This window comes from Lissotriton vulgaris, chromosome 5, assembly GCF_964263255.1.
Source record: "Lissotriton vulgaris chromosome 5, aLisVul1.2, whole genome shotgun sequence".
NCBI classification, from domain to species: domain Eukaryota; kingdom Metazoa; phylum Chordata; class Amphibia; order Caudata; family Salamandridae; genus Lissotriton; species Lissotriton vulgaris.
Window position 1 is genome coordinate 1,488,380,968 of NC_141693.1, and position 23,921 is coordinate 1,488,404,888.

Consider the following 23,921-nt stretch of genomic DNA (forward strand, 5'->3'; position numbering starts at 1 on the left):
ATTGAAGTCCTTTTGATACTAAACAATATTGGATTCTACATTCAACTTTCAGAAATGTGGGCATGGAAAAACGATGGAAGTTTTCAAGCTGCCCAGCACCCAATAGCCGAATAGTACAACAAGAAACAGCTTGAGCAACCATTTGGATCTAGATGTTTCTTGTGCAATATTTTTAATTTGAATTTAGTGTCTAGCCAACCCATTCCTCCTCTAGAGCACAATATAAAAATAATACATTTGCAATAATGCTTGAAATTGCAGCTTTAATTGTCAGATATTTGTCACCACAGAACACATCTCCCTTCATAATTGGCATTTTTGCTACAACAGTGAAAATCAAAGCACTGCCTAGTGAGTGGAATTTCACCATTCCATTAAGTGAAATCTGAAAGGAAAATTGTTTCTTTAATCTATTTCTCTGTCTTGTTCTTCCTCTTTCCTTTTCCTGTGTATACATCTCTGGCTGGGCAGCAATCTCTTCATCCCCCACAATGGGAGACCGCGGCGCAGAGGACGGGAGTAGGACAGAGAGTTAAAGAGAACAGTATAAGTGAGGGAAGAAGTCGAGGAAGTAGTGAGACAGAGATGATGTCCAGAGATAGATGGGGTATGGAGAGACATAAGGCAAAGAGAGGTGGGTGAGGTAGCCAAGAAGAAAGAGAAGGATGAAGAGGAGGGTGGTGAACAAAGAGTTAGACGGATAGGTAATGTTGTAGACTACTGTAAAGAGAGCTGTAGATCAAGAGAAGGATATTTAAAGGGAGGTCATATGGTTGGGGAGAAAAGAAGTGGAGTGGGGACATGTGATGTAAAGAAAGAGGGGTGAGGTAATGCCTAAGCAGAAAGATGTGGCAAGAGTTGTGTAGTAGATGCAACGTCAAAAGTGAGGTAGAGCTGTATAAGGAGAGAGAGGTAGTGAGAAAGGTGACATAAAGAGGGTGAATTGAAAGTAAGCAGGAATTGTAGAGAGATGAGAGAGCAAGAAGCTGAGATAGAGAGGTAGACAAGGGGGCACTTAGAGTATTACAAACAGAGAGAGGTAGAGGAGAGAGGAAGTAGAGATTTTGTGCAGCAATAGAGAAAGGGGTGCAGAGGGAATTGAGAGAAAGAAGTTAATGACAAACAAAACGAGGCAGAGAAAGAGAGCTAGCAAAGAAAGAGTAAGACAGTGAGGGAGATGAGGAAGAGGGACATGTGGAAAGTGAGGGGGGAGGTAGAGAGAGAGAGGGGAGGAGAGGTTGTGAACAAGAGGTAGATCGAGATGTTAGGTAGAGAGGGGCGTGTGATGAACAGATGAGGTACCAAGCCTCATGTGAGGTAGAGAGAGCAACTAGACTGGGGTGAGATGTAGAGTAGTGATATATAGGACTGAAAAAGGCAGGGAGAGTATAGAGAGATGGAAATAGGAAGAGGGGTGAGTTAAAGAGCGCTGAGATAGAGAGAGGTCAACTAGATGGAAATAGGACATAGACGGGTGAATCGGAAACAGAACAATGAGCACAGAGCTGAGGCAGAGGGGTAAAGATGTAAAAAGAGGGGTAGAGAGGTAGAAAGATTGAGTAAGAAGGTGTATTCTGAGAGATGTGAGGCATACATAACTGAGTTGAGTTTAGAGAGTGGGTGAGGAGGTAGGTGGGCATATTCAGATTTCAAATGAACAGAAAATCTCTTTTTTATTCCCACATTTGTCACATTATGGGGATGAGGGTCCGCGGCAATTGTGCACTTTGCCTCTGCTTTAAAACAGCAATGAATCATAGGCCCTGCCAGACTAAGTTTAACAGTCGGACAGGATAGCACAGAAATCCCAGCCATGTTAGACCTTTCATCTGCATTTTCTAACTAAAATTCATTTGAGACTCCTCACACAATTTAACAGGTGTCCAAAACCTAGGGGAAGATCTTATAAAGAAAAAGAGGTGGACTCAAATTTTTTCTCAGAAGTCCGCCTCTCCCAGAATGTCAGAGATGCTGAATAATAAGGCTGTCTACTCTCAAATCCACCTCATGGCTCTTTCGTCAATCACCATACACTCCCTCCCCCTCTACATCATGCATACAGGGTCTTTTTCATCCCTGCTTTCTCCATTTCTTTGTTTCCCCGTCTTTCTCTTCTTTTTCATTTCTGCCTTTCTCTCTCTAGTTCTGGGACAAAGTATTTTGATAAATAATCCTGGCCCTCCACCTGCAACCAATAGCACAAATTAAACAGTAATCTAGCCAATCCCCTTGGTCACTTGCATGTGCCGCCCCCGCGTGACTGTGCCCATCACTTGGAGCTTCTTCCACGTGACCTGCCTCGTTTTAATTCCTGTGCTCTTCACTCTGCTCTACGTCACATCCGCTCATTGTTCTACTTTGCAGAGATCGGAGTGGGACTGACAGGCTTTGGCATCTTTTTTATCCTATTTGGGGTCCTCCTGTACTTCGACTCCGTGCTGCTTGCCTTTGGAAACGTGAGTATTATCTCTCCAGCATGAGGCTTTGTCTGGGCACACTCTAGGTATTACGAGAGATGCCAGGGTGTTACAGTCCACGCATATGTTCAGCGGTTACTTTCCCAACAAAAATGCATGTACGCATACACCTCACTCATCTCACAAATAAATATACCCAGGCTCAATGGATCACATTTTTAACAGCGATACGCAAATCAGTTATTCTCATATTGGTACACATGCCAAAACATCGCAACCTGCAAACATACACAAACACCAGTTCATCTTACTCCGCACACGTGTATGTTGCATGTTGTAGCGTCCTACCCCAACCTGGGTACATGCAGATGATTAGGCCTCACACGGAGCTTGTTATCACACATCTTTATTCCTCAGCATGTAACCATTAAGTAAACATTCTTCATCATAAATTCCATCACCCACGCACTACCTCACTCTTCTACGGAGTCCATCAGTTACCAAAAGGATCCTGTCATCTCTAACACACAAAACACTACATCCCCGCCTCTGTTAAATAAAAAGTACCAATAATGCATGTATGCATTACAGCTCTTCAAAAAGTAATTTTGATGCTCGAATCAATCGCACACATCTGGTCATGTGAACCCACAGAGATATCAGAGCAGTGTCCATGACTGGCATTGGTGACAGAGACATCAGTACAGGACAGGCATTGGGCTTCTGAAGTGGATAAGTCTCACTCCTGACATCTGGAGTTGGCGAAGATCGAGATAAGTGCTTGAAATGCAAAGAATATCTCATAATGGACTTTCCAGGAATGTGAGCAGTCATAATGTACCCTTTAATAGTTACAACTCCCAGTGGGTCAGCATTATTAGGAGCATCATAGGAGCATCAGACTTGCATTTCCGTTTCTGACGGACGATGACTTGGTTTCCTCTGTTGGACACAATGCTTCGAGCACAGCGTCGTCTGTCTGCATAGGTTTTCATTTTTCGTTTGTGAGACACATCAGTGATTCGAAGTTTATCAATGTCAATAGATTGCTCAGTGGTCCGTTGGGGCAGTTTGGTTCGTATGGATCCCCCAAACATTAAGGTGGCAGGACCCTCACCCGTAATAGAATGCAGAGTTGACCTGTACGCACAAAGTGTAGACTGAAGAACTGTTTTGAGTTCAAGCTTTTCCAGTGCAGCACACTGAATGGTCTTCTTGAGAGTACTCCTAAATTTCACAACCACACCTTATGACTGTTGTCAGAGAGGTGTGCTTTCTGATGGTTGACCTTGAAATGAGTAAGAAAATCTTGAAATTCTTTACTATTGAACGGCGGGCCATTGTCAACTTTTAAAATCGAAGGAACACCCCATGTTGCAAAAATACTTTTTAGTCTCTCAAAGACCCTGCCATGAGAAGATGACGACAGATCTTCCACCAGGGGAAATCTGGAATATTCATCAACAAATACTAGTAGATGATGTACATAGGCAAGAGGTCAAAAGAAATCAATTGCAATCTTGTCCCATGCATGCTTTGGGAGATCAGACATGTTCAACGAATGTGGGGTGTCTAGATGACAGTTGCACATATGACTTGCCTGTAACTCTTTTTCAACTCTCATCAAGACGAGGGAACCACACTTTGTCTCTTATAGCTAGTTTTGTAGCAACTACTCCACAGTGTCCCTTATGGGCCAGTTCAATAACCTGTTGTCTCAGACTCTCTGGAATGACGATTCTTGACCCTCATAAAATAATGCCGTCAGGGGTAACTGAAATTCCTTCTTGCACGTTTTTAAATTTCTGGTATTCAAGGTCATCATGAAGAGGTTGTGTATGCTTTCGCAAGATTGATGTGTACTAATGTCTTTGAGTATTAGCAAATCCCTGTGAGTACTCGTGGCAGCAATTATTTGTTCTTCTGATATGGCAGCAGGGTTACTGGACTTCCAATGAAGTTAACATAGGCATCAGCCACTTTAAAAGTAGTGCCATGACACTGTAATGCCACATTTGAGAAGTAGTCAGCAGTGTTTTGATCTTGTCCTGGACCATGCACAATCGTGTAATCGTACTCCAGCAATCGTAACCCCCTCCTCTAAATGTGAGGAAGCATCTTGACTTTGGGATTGCCCGGAATGGTGAGCAATGCTGGTTCACAGTGACAACTGTGAAATGTTTTCCATACAGGAACACATGAAAATGTTCACATGCCCACACTCCAGCTAGGCTTTCTTTTTTGGGTTGTGGGTTCTATTATTGACAAACTTTGGCTAGTATAAGCCACAAAGTATTTTGGGGCATTAGGTTGTCCAGTGTGCTGGGCAAGGAAGGCACCCAACCCCACAGGGCTTGCATCAACCACAATCTCTGTCTGTAATTGCGGGTCAAAGTATGCCATTTCAATCGCACTCTCAATTGAATACCTGATTTTACTGAAGCTTTGTTCACATTCACTTGAACATGTAAATAGGACATTTTGTTCAGTTAAGTCTCTTAATGCAACACTTACAGTGGCAAAGTCATGTATATACCTTGAACAGTAACGAGCCATACCAAGGAAGGGTCTCAGCATAGTTACATTTTGGGGTGTAAAAGTGGATGACAAGGCCTATACTTTTTGTAGATCTAAAGTCATTCCCCCATCAGAAAAGATATGACCAAAAAGCTTGAGTTTGGTTTGATGAAACTCACACTTTGTCACATTTAAAGTGAGACCTGCATCAGCAAGTATACACCACACATGTGTAAGCACTTTATCATGTCCTTTTATGGGGCCCCAAAAACGAGTGCATCATCACTGTAACGGAAAGCATTTGGGACTGGCTGTATTATGTGACTAATGAAATCCTGGAAAAAGTTCGGCAGCTAGTGACTCTCAAAAGCTTAGCCTTTTGTATCAAAACAAACCAACATGATTGGAAAAGGTAGTAATGTACCTGCAAATCTCTTCCAACTTGAACTGGTGATACCCTTTGTTCACATCAAGACCGGAAAAGGCTTTCATTCAACTGTGTAATCATGTCAGCAATGTGCGGACCTGGATGTCATTCTCTTTCAATAGCCGTATTTGTTTGGCACATATCAACGTAGATATGAATGGCTCCTCCACTGTCCTTTTTCGGCTCTACCACTATAGGTGATACCCATGGCGTTGGACCAGTGAACTGCGGTGGGATATCCCGGAAGTACCGATCACTGATCTGCAATTCACCCCACACACTTGAGAACCGTAGACAGAAATGGGAAGGATGAGTAGTGGCCCTAGATGAGGTAGAATTGAGAAAGGCATGCATGCCCTCTGAGAAATCACCAGCTCCTCCCGTCTTCGACTGATTTAGTACCACTACCTGCACATGACTTATCTTACTACACAGTGTCTTTAGCATGCTGGCATACTTGCTGAACCCTGATGTGCTGTTGGTGTCTGCATCGAGGGGCAGACATCTTCCATGTGGTATGGCAATGTTCCAGCATTGCCAATTATTGGCAACAGATCACCAAAACTCTCCCTCAGGCGATCCATCAAACTGTCACCTAAGATGGCTTTACTAGGTCTCCTAGATGATTTGGCATGTAATCAAGAAGACTTCAAGTTGGTGGACATCGCAGCTATTGTAGCCAAAAGGGAAATTGCATGCAAATGGAAATCGTCTAACCCACATTCTTTGAATTGGGAGCAGCAATGGACTTTAGTGCGAAACTTGAAAAACCTATATATAAGGCCACAGGCTGTGCCAAGAAAAATCAAAGATCTGGGGCCGATGATGGGGACACTATTTTCTGATGAATCTATTGGCTGATATATCTTTATATGGGGAGGGTCTTGAGAAGGATTATGTAATGATCGTAATAAAATCAATAAAATGTGGTTATAAAAAAACCTTTGCTTTTTGTTTGATACTGTAGTGTGTCACTTACCTCACAGCTGGCCCGGAGTCCTTTGACGTCCCGGGGACCATCCACTGATTGAGACAAATCTACTCAGACGGTGAATTCAGTCCTGTGAGACTAACCAGGGACAGGCCATTCTTTAAAGACTTTGTGGAATGGGAAGATCTTATCATGGGTGTGAAGGTGGGGTAGTGTTGATGGGGTGAAGGCAATTACGAAGTCTAGCTGTCAGCATAGAGAAATGTGTGGCTATTCGTTTTGTTAAAGAGTGGTGTATGAAACACATCGAGCCCTATGAGTACCGATGTGTAGTGCAAACACAAGGAGATGATGGACAGAGCGCTGAAACTTTTCAGACACTCATCCCCAGTCACAGATCTGGGTTCGATCCATCATTGTTCTTTAGCTCACTTTGCCACCACAGTTCAGACCCAGCTATATGCAAATCTGTCTTGACCCTGTGCCTCATGGGAACAGTCCAGCCGGAACTGCCAAGTCAGGTCTTCTCTGGACCAGGCACAAGCATCCTGGGACTGGTTTCAGGATAACACCACTCATCAGCCAGGCTAGCTTGAATCCAGTTGCAAAGTGAGCAAGGGACCCACGTCTGGGCACACCCGGCCAACTGAGAGTGAACAAAGTAAACACAAGGAGGTGAGGGACGGTGCACTGAAACTTTTGAGACACTTGCCCCCAGTCACAGATCTGGGTTGAATCCATCATCGTTCTTTAGCTCACTTCGTCACTCCAGTTCATCCCCAGCTATATGCAAATCAGTCTTGACCCTGTGCCTCATGGGAACAGTCCAGCCCGAACTGCCAAGACAGGTCTTTGCACTGGACACAACAAGCATCCTGGGACCGGTTTCGGGGTAACATCTCTCATCAGCCAGGCTAGCTTGAATCCAGTGGCAAAGTGAGCAAGGGACTCACGTCTGGGAATTCCATGCCAACTAAGGGTGAACAAAGCAAACACAAGGAGATGATGGACGGAATGCTGAATCTTTTCTGACACTCACCCCCAGTAAGTGTGTGGTGCCAGATCATGACCCCCGGTATTGCATAGTTTATTTGCCTTTATTCTGATATCTGTCATTTATGTTTATGTTCACAGTGGGAGGTGCCACATATTGTGAACCATAACTTTACCTATGATGTCAGTGTTGCTGGCCTCCAATGCAGGGTCATTGCACATGTCTGCATGCACTTTGTCAGAATGTGAGCCCAAGTCGTTTATATGATGCTTATGGGATTTCCTCTACATGTATGGCTATTGAATGTGCCCAATTGTAAATGACAAATCCCTAGGCAATTAATGTTCTAATTTGCATTATATGACATAATTGTAACCTGATGCTGAAAAAGGCTAAGTGATCACTTTTAACCAATATACAAAATACTTTTATTAGTACAAATTATCTAAAAATGTATGATGCATCATTCCTTTCATGCTACAATGGCAAAAGTTAAATATATGATTAATTTTTGATTGCTATTTAGACACTTATGATCTTCATTGTTATGACTTTCTTTGAATTAAATGAACCCCTTCGGTGCTCATGATGGAACGGTTCCGTCATGAGCGTCGGTTTTCCTGTGCTCATGACGGAACCGTTCCGTCATGAGTCCATAGGTTCTTTAGAACCTTCAGCACCGCAGCGAAATTTGCGCAGCACTGAAGGGGTTAATCTTGCAATGTTATGTTTACACTAATTCTGTTGTCAAAGCAATATACATGACATGATTGTTTGATTGAAGCTTTTTATTGAGAGACATTCATTCAATGGAATATAGGTATTGTCTTTCTTTGTGTTATTAACTTTTGCCATGTAACATTACAGGCATGATGCATCATGCATTTTTAGATAATTTGTTCTAATAAAAGTCTTTTTATATTGGTTATAAGTGATCACTTAACCTTTTTCAGCATCACTTTGCAATTATGTCACGTAATGCAAATGAGAATGTTAATTGCCTATGTGTGTGTTATTTACAATTGTATTTTCCCTGCCCTAGAAATAGGTATAAGTAGCAGGGGGTCCTTATATTTACACTAAATTATTGAATGTGCACATACAGAATGCCTGATATTGAACTCCCTTGCAACCGCCAGTGACCATGTACCTTCCCTGCAGATCCTCTTCCTGGCTGGTATTGCGGTGATCATTGGGCTCCGGCGGACCTTTACCTTCTTCTTCCAAAGGCCCCGGCTTAAGGGCACCAGTTTCTTCCTGGGGGGCATCTTGATAGTCCTGCTGCGGTGGCCCATTCTGGGCATGGCACTCGAGGTCTATGGCTTTGTGGCCCTCTTCAGGTAGGTACAGGTGCTAAAGGCATTGTGGTGCATGTTACAGATCTGTTGAGCAGACTAGTGCTCTACAAGTCCCAATTATCAAATCACTGTCTCCACAATCACCAGGAGGCCAGCTGCCTGTTGGCCAACCTCCCAGCTTTCCCATACAACTTTTGTGATGCGATGACCAGGTATAGAATAGGCGCACAACAAGATTATGGCATTCAGTGTATACTCCCTATAGAAAATATGCTACAAAGCAAAGAAAGGAAGATCACCACTCTTCCTTACAAACCCAGAAAAACTCTCCCGGGTAGAAACATTCAATACATATCCTTGCTGAACACTTCCAATGACTTCTACGTTTGTACAACACTATTCAGTCAGTCCAAACATGTTTAGTAATTGTCCACAGTATTTAGATTCCAGAGTGTCCAAAATCAAATCCAAATTAGTAGAGTTGCCTCTATTGAATACCAAGGTATGTTGTTACAGCATCATTTCCATTTATTTCAATCCTGTTTTCCATCAATCAAAAAACTGGCAGCCAACACGTGTTTCGTCTGGCATTAATGTCATGCCTTTCGACTTCTTCAGGGTCTAACGAAAGTAAAGTCAAAAAGTAAAAAGATCCCCAATTGTATAAATCCACTGTAATATTCAAATCGCTATACATGCACCAAACACTTCCTCTATTCAAAATAACTATCTCCACAACGTAATCAAAACCATCCTTATTGTTAAGTCACGAATTTGCCGTATTTTCCTGTTTCACGCAAACACGAGTATGTGTAATATTGCTCCAATAACTGGCGAGTACGCTCTCCTCGGAATCACATTCGGCAACTGTATTGAATGTTCCCATAGAACTTGCCAACTACCTCAAGTCAAGTAAACGTTTGCTGGCCATGATTGTTGTACAGCATGCTGCGCTATACTCAATAACCAACAATCCCTATTTCTCACTTGCAGGGGTTTTTTCCCAGTTGTATTTGGATTCCTTGGGTCAATTGGAAATATTCCATTCCTAAGCCTGGTAAGAACCTAGTTTGTATTATGTTTTTTCTAGTATGTTATGCTTCATCCTCTTATACCCTCCTCTAGAAAATGTATGCTATTTTATATTAGGCCATGTTATATATTGTTTTGTAATATAGTGCATTGCCTAATTTATTATTTTAGATTCTGTGTTTCATTGCATGCTATGTAGTTTAACATATTATGTTTTGCTACCTGAAGTATGTTATTATATGGGGTATTTTTGTAACTCTGTGTGCCACTTCGCCCCAGTCGAGAGTTATTTCAAAGCTGAACAGTCCATCCACTTTGCAGGCTTCCAGGAGACGGTGCGGCTCCCACACTCAATTACCTATATGGGTGTGCAGCGAGCCTCGTCTGGGAGAGCAGCATGGTGTGCAGATTCACAATGAACGTGCTCAGTGAGGATTGGACCCCATCAGCTTTGGTGTAATTGTGTGTTATGCCACTCACAAAGTAGATAGCCATTGTGCGCTGGTATGTCGCCTCTGGCAGCATCATACCTCCCTGCTCATCTCTGCCGTGTGAGTCACCCACCTCTCAACCTTTCCTATTTCAGCAATATAGCCCCTGACTCAGCCAAGTAACAGGGCACCACCTGGATAAGAGATGGGCGACTCATCTCCCTGAGACATCCAATCGATGACAGCAAATGATAAACACTAAGCCACGTAGCTTTTGAAAAGGAGGGAAGGAAGTTGTAGAATTCAGAATTTACGCACATTCGTGTCAGGAATTTTCAATTCTATTAAGGACAAGGAGGAGAGGATTATGCTTTCTCATTTCTTTATTAGAAATGCTCAGCAGCCAATAGAAAAACAGTATGCAAAAATAAAACTATAGTACCCATGAAGCTCTGGGTATCACGTGACATATCATAGAGTCCTTGGTATAAAAGGTGTCATAGAGAATACCAAATCCTCTTTCTTTGGCAACTAAAACAGTTCAAATATGAAAAACCAACGGCAGTCCAATATGCAGATCCAGAAGGAAGGAACTATACAACGGAAACCTTGAAGAGAAGGAAAAAACCCGATGCCTGTAGATGTAGACAACTTGGAAGTGAAGACAAGAATCAAACAGGACACGTCGTGCTGGACAGCAACTCCTATTTCGGATCAGATCCTGAAAAGAGATATATAGTCGTAATAACCTATCAGAGTTCAGAAACATAAGAGAATAGGGAGGGGAGAACAAGGAATGATAAACATCATATGCAAATAGCAAGAAGCAATAACAATACAATATGCAAATGCAGAACACGGGTGGGATAATCCTCTCCTCCTTGTCCTTAATAGAATTGAAAATTCTTGTCACGAATGTTCGCAAATTTTGAATTCTATGTCAGGACAGGAGGCTCCAATTATGCTTGTTCAAAGCTGATCCACCACAACAGAAGCAATATGATCAATTGGCTTGTAATAAAAGGTTTTAAACACTGAGTCAGAAGACCAATCTGCAGCCTTCATAATGTCAAACAAAGTAACACCCATTGAGAATGCTTTGGAAGCCATAGCCCCTCGTGCAGAATGTGCACCAAAAATTGAGACATCAGTGACTGCTTCTGACATGAGCTATCTGACCCAACGGGCCAAAGTAGCTGGAGTGACAGGGCGAAAAGGCTTCTGCAAAGCAATTAACTGTTGACCCTGCATATCGGAACGTAAAGGAGCAGTACTCACTTCATAATCTTTAACACATTGAACAACGCAAAGGTTGGGATTATTGGGAAAAGAAGGATAGGTAATCGAAGTTGTATTGGTCTTGGTGCGTCTGGAAAGAACAAAAGTAACACCTTCAGGTGTAAAACTGCGACCTGCCAAGTCTAGAGCCCGAACGTCAGACACACGTTTGCAAGACACGAGGCACAATAACATATTCAGTTTAACTGACAGTTGTTTACGTGATAACAAAGAATTGGAATGCCAGGCCTCCAAAAATAGCAAAACAATGGAAACATCCCACAAGAACACATACTTGGGACAAGGAGGCTTCGCCAGACGAATGCCTTTAAGCAATTTAAAAATCAATGGATGGTCACCCGAAGGTGTACCATCAATATGAATGTGGCCTGCCGAAATGGCGGAATGGAAATTATTAACAGTGCGATAAGCCAAACCGGAGGAAGCAATGGAAGCTAGAAAGTTAATGATCAGAGAGACATCTGCTGAAGCGGGATCAACCTTCCATTGAGCACACCAATCACACCATCGTTTCCAGGACCCTGTGTAGCATTTATGAGTGTTGGGTGACCAAGCCTCGCTGATAAACTTGGAAGCGTCTTGTGAAAGGCCTGGGATCGTCCAGCGATCTCCGAAATTCGCCATGCCAGTAGAAGGAGACTGCCTGATTGGATCAGGGGATGCGGATTGCCGTGAGGATCCAGCAAGAGATTCCACTTCTGGGGAAGAAGGAGCAGCACTGCACAACATATTACCAGGAGAACCGGGAACCAAGCTTGAGCCCTCCACAGAGGAGCAATCAGAATCAGTTTGGACTGATAACGCTTTGTGCAAGCCAGGACTCTGGGAATCATCATGAACAGTGGAAAGGCGTAGCACAGGAGCGATGGCCAGGTCTGCAGAAATGCATCCGTGGCCAGGGCTTCTGGGTCTGGCCTCCAGCTGAAAAACTGGGGAAGTTGAGCATTGAGGTGAGAGGCAAACAGGTCGATCTGACACTGGCCCCAAACCCGGAGGAGAGAACGGAACACGCACGGATGAAGTCTCCAATCGCTGAAGTCCCGAAGGTGACAAGAATTCCAGTCCACAATCAGATTGTTGTGACCGGGAAGGTATTCGGCAATAACAGTGATCTTCCTCTGGAGACAAAAATGCCCAAGATCCTTGGCAATCTCCGCAAAGATCCTGGACTTCGTTCCGCCCAACTTGTTGACATACCGAACCGCTGAAACATTGTCCATGTGGAGAAGAATGCAACAATTGGATCGGCGAGGAGTGAAACAACAGATCGCAAAGGACCCTGCCAGGAGTTCCAGGCAATTTATATGAAGAGACAACTCCTGGGGAGACCCCCGACCCCCCGTCAACACTGGACCGCACCGGGCACCCCAATCCCGTAGGCTGGCATCGAACTCTATCACCATTTCTGGAGATGTTCCGAACAAGGCTCGCCCATTCCAGGCATCCGTGTGGTCCAATCACCACTGCATCTCCCACCTCGCTTCCTCTGAAAGAGGGACCAGATCTGAATAGTGAAGGCCTTTCTGGAGATGACAGATCTTCAAACGTTGAAAGGCAATGTAGTGGAGAGGGCCCGGGAAAATCGCCTGAATCGAGGACGCCAGCAGACCGACAACTCGTGCTATGGATCTCAATGATACAGTCTGTCTGGACATAACTGAAGTCAATTCCCTCTTGATGTATCGAATCTTTTGATTGGGTAAGAGAAGTTGGCAGGAAAGAGAATTGACCTGGAAACCCAGAAAGTCTATCACTTGTGATGGAATTAAGACCGATTTCTGAGGATTCACCAGAAATCCCAGAGACTGTAAGAGGGTGATAGACCACTCCAGATGTGTCCGGAGTTTGATGGGACAGTCTGCCATGATCAGAATGTCGATCAGATATATAATCAAACGAACACCCCGAGCCCGCAAGCATTCCACGACCGGCCTCAGAAGTTTCGTGAAGCACCAAGGTGCTGACGAGAGGCCGAACGGGAGGACTTGGTAATCGAACCAATTCCCCAGCCATTGGAACTGCAGGAACCGACAGTGTGGGCTGAAGATTGGAATCGACAAATATGCGTCTTTAAGGTCGAGACAGACCATCCAATCCCCCTCGCGAAGAAGGTCCCGCAACAGATGAATGCCTTCCATCTTGAAGTGGCGATAAACTACTCCTCCGTTGAAATCTTTCAGATTTAGAACCAAACGGGACCAGCCCCCTTTTTTCTGAACCAGAAAAACTGTGCTCACAAACCCTTTGGGATGGCGGACAGTCGGACAAATTGCCCCTTTTTTCAGAAGGGAGTCTATCTCCTCTAAAATGAACCTTTGATCATGTAGGGAGAAAACCTGTGGGGTTGGAGGGTGGGATGGATGCTGGGGCTGGTAAAATTCTATTTTGTAACCTTGAACCGTGTCCAGCACCCAAGCATCGTTGGAGATCAGACGCCAATTGTGGAGAAAAAATTGGATCCTGCCCCCCAGTGCCACCTCAGAAGCTGGAATCAACCTCACCAGAAGTGTTGGAATCATGGTGTCCTCCTTGATTCCCGTTGAATCTTCCTTTCTTATACTGTCCTCTCCCTTTGCGAGAGGGATAGATGTTGGAACTATTGTTGTAGCCGGTATCCTGACCACCTCCTCTTTGGGACTGGAATTCCCTTTGGGAATTTTGTTGAGAGCCACGGCCGAACAAGCGTCCCCTGGGTCGTCCGGCCCTGGCAAAATCCGGCTGAAACGTTCGCCGCAGTGACGCTTGAGCCTTATCAAATGCAAAAACAACAATTGATGGACAGAATGCAGAACAATGTCATACATTCACCCAAGTACAGAGATATGGGCCTAAATCTATCGTTTTTTTGCACTCCACACCACCCCAGTTCAGACATGGCCATATGCAAATCAGCCTTGACCCTGTGCCTCATGGGAACAGTCCAGCCCGAACTGCCAAGCCATGTCTTCCCTGGACCGGAATCAAGCATCCTAGGACCGGTTTCCGGCTATCAGCCGTCTTCAGCCAGGATAGCTTGACTCCAGTGGTGTGGAGAGCACGGGACTCACGTCTGAGCATACCCTTCCCACTCTGGGTGACAAATTCAAAAACAACAATTGATGGACAGAATGCAGAACAATGTCATACATTCACCCCAGTACAGAGATCTGGGCCTAAATCCATCGTTTTTTTGCACTCCACACCACCCCAGTTCAGACATGGCCATATGCAAATCAGCCTTGACCCTGTGCCTCATGGGAACAGTCCAGCCCGAACTGCCAAGCCATCATCCCCTTTTGTATCGCTTTGTTCGCCCTAAGTTGGCAGGGTATGCTCAGACATGAGTCCCTTGCTCACTTGGCCACTGAATTCAAGATAGCCTGGATGATGAGGATTATGAATCTGAAACCGGTCCCAGGATGCTTGTTTCCGGTCCAGGGAAGACATGGCTTGGCAGTTCGGGCTGGACTGTTCCCATGAGGTACAGGGTCAGACTGATTTGCATATGGCCATGTCTGAACTGGGGTGGCTGAGTGAGCTAAAGAATGGTGATTGATTAAACCCAGATCAGTTGACTGGGGGTGAGTGTTTGATTGGCTCAAACGCTCCGACCATCATCCCCTTTTGTATTGCTTTGAGCCTTATCAAGGCCACTAAAAATAGCCACAAACTTAGTACGCTCCTTTAGCAAAGGCTGGCCAAAAAGCAGACCTTGAGCTAAGGGACTGGACTCAGAAGAGGAGAGCTCTGCCAATTTTGGATCCAACTTTAGGAGGATGGAACGGCAACGCTCACAAGAAATCGCGCAATTAGCATTCCCTAAGTGACAAATTGCGCATTGGGACCATTCAATTAACTCATCTGGATCGACAAGACCCGAAGACGCTTTAGCCTGGAAACCCAGGTCCAAGATCTTAGTGAGAGGGCCCAATAAATCAAGCATCTTGTCTTGGCAAGAACGCCACGCCCGGTCAATACCCTTCTTAGGGTCCTTAGGTTATTTTTTAAGGTAAGTGACCATCATAGGGTCAACCTCCGGTGTATCAGCCAAATTGCTGGTCAGATCAGGACGAGGGCACTCTGACCGAAGGCGAGTCCTAACATCTTTTTCAAAGGGCTGGCGAATATGCGCCTGAACATATTCCGCCACAGCCGGGGATGGGAGCCAGGAAGATGAATTTGGATGAACTATATTTATTTATTTATTTATTTATTTAAAGAGTTTTATATAGCGCTGGCTAGACCCGAAGGTATCAGAGCGCTTTACATGAGAATCAACAATGTAACAGAAAAAGTTCACAAATTACACAATACATCAAAAAATAAGCAATGCAATTAGGAGGGGAGAGAGAGAAGTAGTGGAGGGGGCAGGGGAGGTGAGAAAGGGAGGATAAGGGAAGAGACAATAAGGAGAGACGAAAAGAAGTCTGTCTGAAGACAGATTGGGTAGGTGAAGACCAAGGAGGGAATCCACATGTTGAAGCTGCTTTTCGGTCCCATTAGATACAGCCTTCTGAACACAATTGGTGGATAAAATTATCTGAAGATGGTGGACATCATTGTGACAAATTCCTCCTAGGGTCTGTCTCAAAATAAAAAGTTAGATTTCCCAACATGATTTCCAGACCCCAAAAATGTATGGTGCGAGAATGCCAAGCATGTGCTCCTGGAATAACCCCACACTGCAACATTAGGGCATTCACCAAGAAACCTAGAGACTGAAGCGTGCCCAAGATTGCTAACAAGTTCAACAGGGTCTGTTTTTAGAGAATTCAATGTTTTATTGATTGTGGAGATGCAGATGGCAGTTTCTTACTGAAATAGGTGAACATCACAACTTTTCAATGCTTACAAGTTCCTAAACTGACCCCTGTCTGTATATCAGAGGGTTCAAAATTGAGAAGGGAAGGATGGGTGGGAGCATCAACCTAATGCTCGTTACGAGCTTTCTTCAAAGGGGGGGTCATCATGGTTGGAGGATGAAGAGGAATGGGTATCATCCTTATCCGTAATTGGAACCTGGGACTTGGAAGCACCCCCAGAAGACTTCACAGGAGCGTGACCAGCAGATAAGGACTTAGCCAACTTTCTAAAGTCCGAACTATGGGGATTAGATGGGGACTTAGAGGAACCCCGAGAAGAAGGCAACCAGCCTTGTTGTTGGGCATAATTGGACAAATGACGCTTCACTGGAGTAATTGCTCGAACCAGAGCCTTATTGACCGATTGCTGCACCCCTTGATCCAAAGCCTAAACTAAATCTTGCTCCATAGAGCCAGAGGCATCATCCTCGTAAGAGTAGTCTTCCTCATCATAATAATAATCAGCCATAATCGCAGTTGAAGGCGACAATAATGCCCACAGAGGAGACTTTACCAAAAAAGGGCCAAAGGCGCAATGCAGGGGGAGTGACAACCCCAAAGCACGCCAAAACTCACAGGCAGAGTAATATTTGCCGAATATGGGTGTAATTTGGGGCCAGCTGCAGGCTGTGGGACTTAATAGGCGAGGTCGCCGTGTCAGAAGAATCTCCGGTGCCGAGAATGCCGGAAAATGGCTGCTGCGCATGCGCGGAACAGCCGCCTGTCAGCCCAATCAAAGAAGAAACTTGCACGCGTCGCGCGTGAGCTCTTCTGCCCCGGTAACTCCCGCTCCACAAAACTGAATGCGGGCGCGAAGCGCCTACACTAAGGAGGCGGACACGCACTCCTAAAGCTACACGCGCGGAGAACACCACGCAAAGGAGAACAAAGACTCGGGGAAAGAAACCAGCAAAATTAGCCAGAAACAAAGATCAGGCAATGCGAAACCAAGCGGCATCAATGCGCGCCTAACCCCAATACACAGCAATAATAAGTACAATGCAAAATACAAGCAAGGAATGAAACATGAAAATCAGTAGGAAAACACTTAACTGGCTGCGGAGCAGCAAAGAAAGAGGATTTGGTATTCTCTATGACACCTTTTATACCAAGGACTCTATGATATGTCACGTGATACCCAGAGGTTCATGGGTACTGTAGTTTTATTTTTGCATACTGTTTTTCTATTGGCTGCTGAGCATTTCTAATAAAGAAATGAGAAAGCATAATCGGAGCCTCCTGTCCTGACATAGAATTACTTTTGTGTTATTTATCTGAAAGGAAATCTCCAGAATTAATGGACCAATGCACTTAAAAGTAGGGGTGGGTGAAAAGTTCCTCTTCGCCAGCAGAGTTTTGCCCACTCTGTGTTCTGCTTGGAGGGTGAAGGTGCATCAAAACTCTGCCGAACCACCGTGTGGTGGACTAGTTGTTCTCATGCGTAGCTTGCCAATGGTACGGTGGTGAGAGCAAGAGCGAATTGGTGCCCCCTAGTGCTATCTCTGGGTACTACAACGCCTTCTGGTGAGATTTCACAACGCAGGCGGGCATGGCTTGTCGCAACCATCCGCACGCCAGTCGGCATTGAGAAAACTGCAGCTGAAGTAGAAAATGTACTTGAGCAGAGAAAAGAAGCAGTGCTCTCTAGCACGCAACGTAGTGCAATTCATGCTGATTTTACAGCACGAAACAAGCTCCGGGCACTTAAAATTAGTGCGAGCAGTGTGACGTCCTAAATTTTGCACGCTTGTGGAGCTCTACAGAATCTTGCTGAATATTTATGTAAATCCTTGAAATTCCACAGAGTGACACGTATCCCAACATTTAAGAAGGTTTCACTCAGCCACCTATAATTTGAGATACAAAAACCTTTAACGACCAAGGGAAGCTCAGACTGCAGTGTTCAAATGTCTGTTAGGAGCACATATTTTATTCTTTTTTTTGTGCACCCAGTCATTTGGGTGTTTTATAGTGCAGCTGAGCCCTCAACTACAGCCATCTTCAGTTTCCCAGATAAGCCTTCTACTGAGGCTAGATTTTAGGTCCGCAGTCAACATTCAATATGTGCTTTTTCCGGCCTCTTTCTGACCTGTGGTGATGAGAGAGGTTATTCTCTTCCCTCTGGGATACAAGAAGTTCCCATCGTCCTCTGGGGGTCGACATCACTACAGGCACCAGTGACTGTGGACTCTCCAAGCTGTTGGTCCGTTTTCGAGCTTTACTGTAATATGAAGTCATATTACAGCAGAATCAAAGTGATTGAATACGTTATAGATATAAAGGCATATCTGGGTAAAGAGAAAAGAAAAAAATGCCTCATTCACTTCAATTTTTAATAATCTACAAATAATACAAAAAAATATTCCATTTACCCGTGATCAAATAAATCTGTTAAATGCACGCAATTTTTAAAAAATCTATCTAGAGAAATGTGTTACTCTTTGCAAGTAGTCAATAGACGCACATTTGAATCACTATTTAGTATACCAATGTTGCAAAAGACATACAGCACATCACTCATGAAACATGCAGTGAAGATCACATTTCATCTGGAGATATAATCCAATACTGGAATCTAGCTCTCGTGTTTAAGTGGCTAAGGTCTGAGCAAGAAACACTGTCTATGTTTACATAGATAATTCAATGAGGGCAGATAAAGAAAGAAAGCATTCTGTGCTAAGGTATGAACAATTGATAATTTAATTATATAGTGACAAATACACACGTGTATATGAATTCATTTATACTACTATTGTACTATTTACCCAACAAACAAATACATAAAGGGTCACATATTTACAATACACACCAAATAAGACATACAAGTAACCAATGTATTTAATTTCCCATGAGGTCCTACGTGGTGTATAATATTACTCAGCCTATTCTACAAGACAAGTATGAACACTTATAAAACAAACATCCTTGTTTTTGTTGGCTAATGTAAGTTGTTGATGTTTTGGTCGACGTTTCAGTCTCTATACAGAGATATCTAGTTGTTTACATTCTCTGAGATCCTGCTCTTCTTCATCAGTGATCGAACAGAGAATGCTCTATTAAGCCTTTTGCCTTCTCTCTCACCCTGCTCTGATCGTTCTATCATCTTCCACTCCCTCCTCTCAGGTATGCCCTGAACCACTCTGATCTGTTAGGGAACTTGTCCTGCCTTTTCTGTTTCTCCCACTTTAACTACTCCATGTCTTCACTCTGACCACTCTGTGGGCCCACCCCTCTCAATGACTCCATTCTGACTCCATTCTGAATGGTTTTACCCCACTTAAACCCTCTGGGTTCCCACCCTGGCTACCCTGGTACCCTGCTGTGACATCACTCGGATCTCAGTCTGAGTCTGACCTGTTTGTGACTTCCCACGTTGACTTCTGTTTGACTTTACTCATCTCTTTCTGAGACTCTATTTTATAATTTCTTTGTCGACCCACTTTAACTTCTGTGACCACATAGGATACCAATACAAACTTAAAACAACACTGTTCTAGTAAGCCTCCCAGTCTCCTTATATGCGGATATGTGCAACATTCACAGCCCAAGTAGCACTTTATAAGCATCTTTACCTCCTATCCATTGTTGAAGTGTTCAGATCTATGTGCCCTTCTCTATACTGCTATTATCATATAATTTGCCTCTCAGCCTAGGCTGCATTGAGTAATTCCATATTTACTGTTGTTTTAGCTGTTTCGGAAGCTGGGCGAGTCTAATACTAATATGGTCTGACACAGAAGCAGAAGCTCCCCTGAGAGATGACGGTTTTCTACGAGGTTGCCGGGGTGATGACATCACTTACCATGCCTTTACCTAAGAGGTGATAGCATGTTGGGAAATCTGTGCAGGAGATGACCTCACTTTGTGAAATGAGCATTATGGATAACATGCAGAACACTTGACGCCCCCTTCTGTTGACTCTTTTGAGACTCACTGTGCCGCCATCTTTGTGACTTCTCTCTGCAGCCTTTACCACCGATACCTCTGTGTTTTACTGCTGTATAAGAAACTTTAGCTGCTGGCCCACATGCGTCCCCGGAATGTGCAATTGTCAGAAATAATTGAAGGTTGATTTGTCATCCACTTACCCAACATATCTTGACCGCTTGAGCAAATTGTTCTCCAAAAGCCTACCTCCTCCAGAAGATTGAGCAGCTGAGGCCTGGGCGAGATTCAATTCTTTCACAAGAGTGGAGCGAGCTACCCTCAACTCGATGACTCTTCTCAATTGTTGCAGTTCACGGTTTCATCTTTCTTCCTTTGAAGAACCATGGCAGGTAGAGTTGATGCAGGCGCATACCAAAGACATATCAAACTTCAGCTCATACAAAATAAAATAATGAAAATAGAAATAGAAAATCATTAACATGAGTGTGTATTGTGTTCTCACTTCAATACCTTCATGTTCCCACAGCTAGAAGCGCACAATAGTGTTGACCAAATGTGATTATAGTTGGGCAGAAAATGAAAAAGTAATCAATTACAATAAAAATGTGAAACAAACCATGAAGGCCATATGAGGCTGCAGTTGTCCGCGTTTCTACACCCTGTAGTGCCTGAAAGCCTAATGCACTATGGACCTATGATCAATATTGGGATGGTGATGCTACATCGGAGGCACACATACGACTATTTCTGTTTTTGCTTTATTGCTGCTTCCTGTGTCTAGGTTTCATGGTAATGTTTGAGCAAACTCCTACTGGAATTTTCCCGTCATGATGTACTGAAATTCCACTATGGTATTTAAATATTTCAGTAATATACTGAATATCCTTCCTCTCCTGTAGACACCAGAGGTATTTCAGTATCTCTATTATTTCTCTCTTCCTGTACTATGCTTGTAACCTGTCCTGATGTGCCTTGCCAATCAACTCCTTTACTGTAGATATATCCCTGGAGTATGTAAGTCTGCCATTATATGCCCCCTTCAAACGTAATTATAGCTTTTGGTGCTTACATGTCAATGTAATGTTGAAGATTGAGAGCTGCTTGTATCTTCCACCTTCTATTTTTACCTTCTCGGCCCCTGTTTGGCTTACTCACCCTTTAGTTTCTAGCCCACAGAGACCAAATGGTATCCACATCTACTGCTCTTAAGCAGAACACCAGGCAGCTGATAGGGCACCCTTCTCTGTATCCTTGAGGAAGAAACCTCTCTTAGCTACTTATGGTGAGACTGCCTGGTTGGTGGCTGATTAGAAAATATTTGGGGGCATATTTACAATAACTGGCGCATATCTGCAGGGATGCGCCAGTTATTGTGCGCCCTGCCTCCACCACCATGGATGCGCCTCATTTACAATGCAGCGCACCATGGGGCAAAAATGGCACCGATGCGTGACGCATCTGTGCCGTAAAAGCATCGCTGGAGTTGCGTCGCAAGCACGCTCTGGGGGCCCGATCTTGTTAATGCTGCATCAATCTTTATGCCTGCTTCAAGCAGGCGCAGAGTTTTGACGCAGCATGGGCCCAAAAGTGACTGAGTGAAATCTTGTAGATTTCACTCAGCCACTTTTAGGAGGCGTTCCTGTGCCAGAACGCCCCCCCCCCCACCACCCCTAAGCAGGAACGCCTCCTTCTGGCGCAGGGCTTTACAACGTGGCGCATCTCCCAGATGCTTCACGTTGTAAATACCCCATACCATGGCGCATCACAAAAGTGACGCAACGTTGGCGTAAAAGGGGCGCAAGGGGCGTGTAAATCTGCCCCATGCTTTGCAATATCTGTACTGTAAAAAGGCAGTAAAGCCAACAGGCGTTGGTGCTCTATGCCTTATGGACAAAAACAAATAGGCAGGATCCTACATCCTGAACACGCATTGTGTCATTTAGCACTTGAAGAGGTTTACTGTCTCCGTGCTGCACCAATGATGCTATCCAAACTAGTAAAGGTGGAGAAAGATTGTTCTCAGGCAAACAAAGAGAAAGATGCTTCGCTTCCCACCTTTCATAAAATTTGACCCAACAGGGCAGATCAAGATACTGGCAGACATTTGCAGGATCAAGAATAGATGTGTGCAAATGTATAATTTTGCTTTTTGAAGTGTTCTTTTCAACTTGATTAAGTATTTACCTATGGCACACTTCACTGTGGGTAAAATTTCCAGCAAAAAAAGAAACTTTTTTGCAGGAAAAAATCTGAAAAATCTGTCTTTTGTTATTGAGTGGGTAATGTCACGTGCACCATACTTTTGCAGGAAAAGAACCTGTTTGCAAAGCTTCTTAATAAAACATACTATTTTGTGGAGGAAAGCATTTTCAACTTGTTTCACTCCTACTATGCAGCAGATTGTTTTTAAAAAGGAAAAAAGGTCTTCACATTTGAATTGAATTTGACAACTAGAGGTAAAAATGTAAAACATCTGTATAAGACATAGCTTTGATACACCGCAATATTGCAGGATTTTTTTTTTACGTCACAGTAGAAAAATTGCTCGAAGGAGTAAAACATTTTCCTATCCTTCCAAGAGGAAACAGATATGCATGATCAGCCATCTTGTAGCCGTGGATCAGACGAAGAGCTGCATTATAAAGAATCTTAATATGATAAGCTGCAGTTTTTGGCAAAACAAGAAAAAAACATTCTCCCTGTTTATGTAGAACATATGCCTTTCTGCATGGTCACCCTGTATTTTCCTTTTGCTGGACCATATATGATTGCTGATGTTGGACCTCTGTATGCTTTAACCCTGCCAACCAGTGGTAAAGTGACCGTGCTTCCCCTTTATACATGGTCAAATTGACATATTTCTAATTGACATATTTAACTTACCTAAATGTCCATAGTATATGGTACAAAATGTACCCAGGGCCTGTTCGTTAAATGTCACTAGTGGACTGCAGCAATGATTGTGCCATCCACTTCTGTGACAGAGTGAAGCATGCCTTGAGGCCTACCATTGTTGCCTTACCATAACCGTGTCAGGACTGCAATTAATTTGGCCATTCAAAAAGAACCCTTTGACAAGTCAAAACCTCTCGTTTAAATATTAATAAGCCACCCCTATTGATAAGTGATCTACAAGGCAGAGTGCATGGTATTTAAAAGTACGACTTGTAGAAATGTAAAATTAACATGTCTTTGCAGTCACTAGCACCCAAAAGTTATTTTTCAATGTGGCCGGCCTACCTGTCTTATGTAGAAAACCAGAGCACAGATTTAAGTCTTAATAGTTTATTTCAGAAATAGTACTAGCTAGAAAAATAATGAAACAGCTATTTTAATAGGCACTAAAAATCCAGTTCAATGGTGGGATCAGATTTTTATTAAATATTAAGGAAAATTACCTTTTAGAAAGTTATCTTTTTCCTGCCTGGAGTTCCTGGAGGCTACATTTGCATTTTCTCTCCAACTTCTGCCCGCCAGTAATTAGCATTTGAATAGGTGTGAAAAAGGTGCAATGTGCTTCCCAGAAACAAACAACAGGGTAAACTAGAATGGGCACAGATGACTACTCTGAACCTGACAATATATGCAGGGTCGTCCTGTGAGCATTCTTTTTGACATTATAGTGTAAAATCCTGCTTGGCCGGTCTGCTGGGTTTACATACAACATTGGGGTCTCACTTGAAAGGAAGGGAAACAGGATAGCAAAGAAATTCCTGTGTATCCACTTTCTGGTACTGGAGGGCCTGTTTAGTCCCACCAGGCTTCTATCTCTGGGCTTTCATATATAACACTGGAAGTGCTCTTGAAAGGAAGGGAAACGGGATGGCAAAGCAATTCTTGTGTATT

The 23,921-nt window shown here is 43.7% G+C and overlaps 1 protein-coding gene across 2 annotated transcripts in view; it reads left to right on the forward strand.

The window, feature by feature from the left end:
- The window catches only part of GOLT1A (golgi transport 1A), a 44,153-nt gene extending 21,715 nt beyond the window's left edge, over positions 1-22,438 (forward strand). The window contains exons 2-6 of one of the 2 annotated variants that reach the window (XR_015296021.1): positions 2,365-2,456; positions 8,448-8,626; positions 9,578-9,641; positions 19,878-21,535; positions 21,650-22,438. Coding sequence is in view for 1 of the 2 variants with exons in the window: in XM_086923472.1 (XP_086779598.1) it covers positions 2,365-2,456; positions 8,448-8,626; positions 9,578-9,641; positions 19,878-19,919 (377 nt within the window). In the remaining variant the exon portion in view is untranslated. Of the gene's footprint in view, positions 1-2,364; positions 2,457-8,447; positions 8,627-9,577; positions 9,642-19,877 lie in introns of both variants that reach the window. The other variant, XM_086923472.1, reaches the window with a different exon arrangement.
- The last annotated feature ends 1,483 nt before the right edge of the window (positions 22,439-23,921 follow it).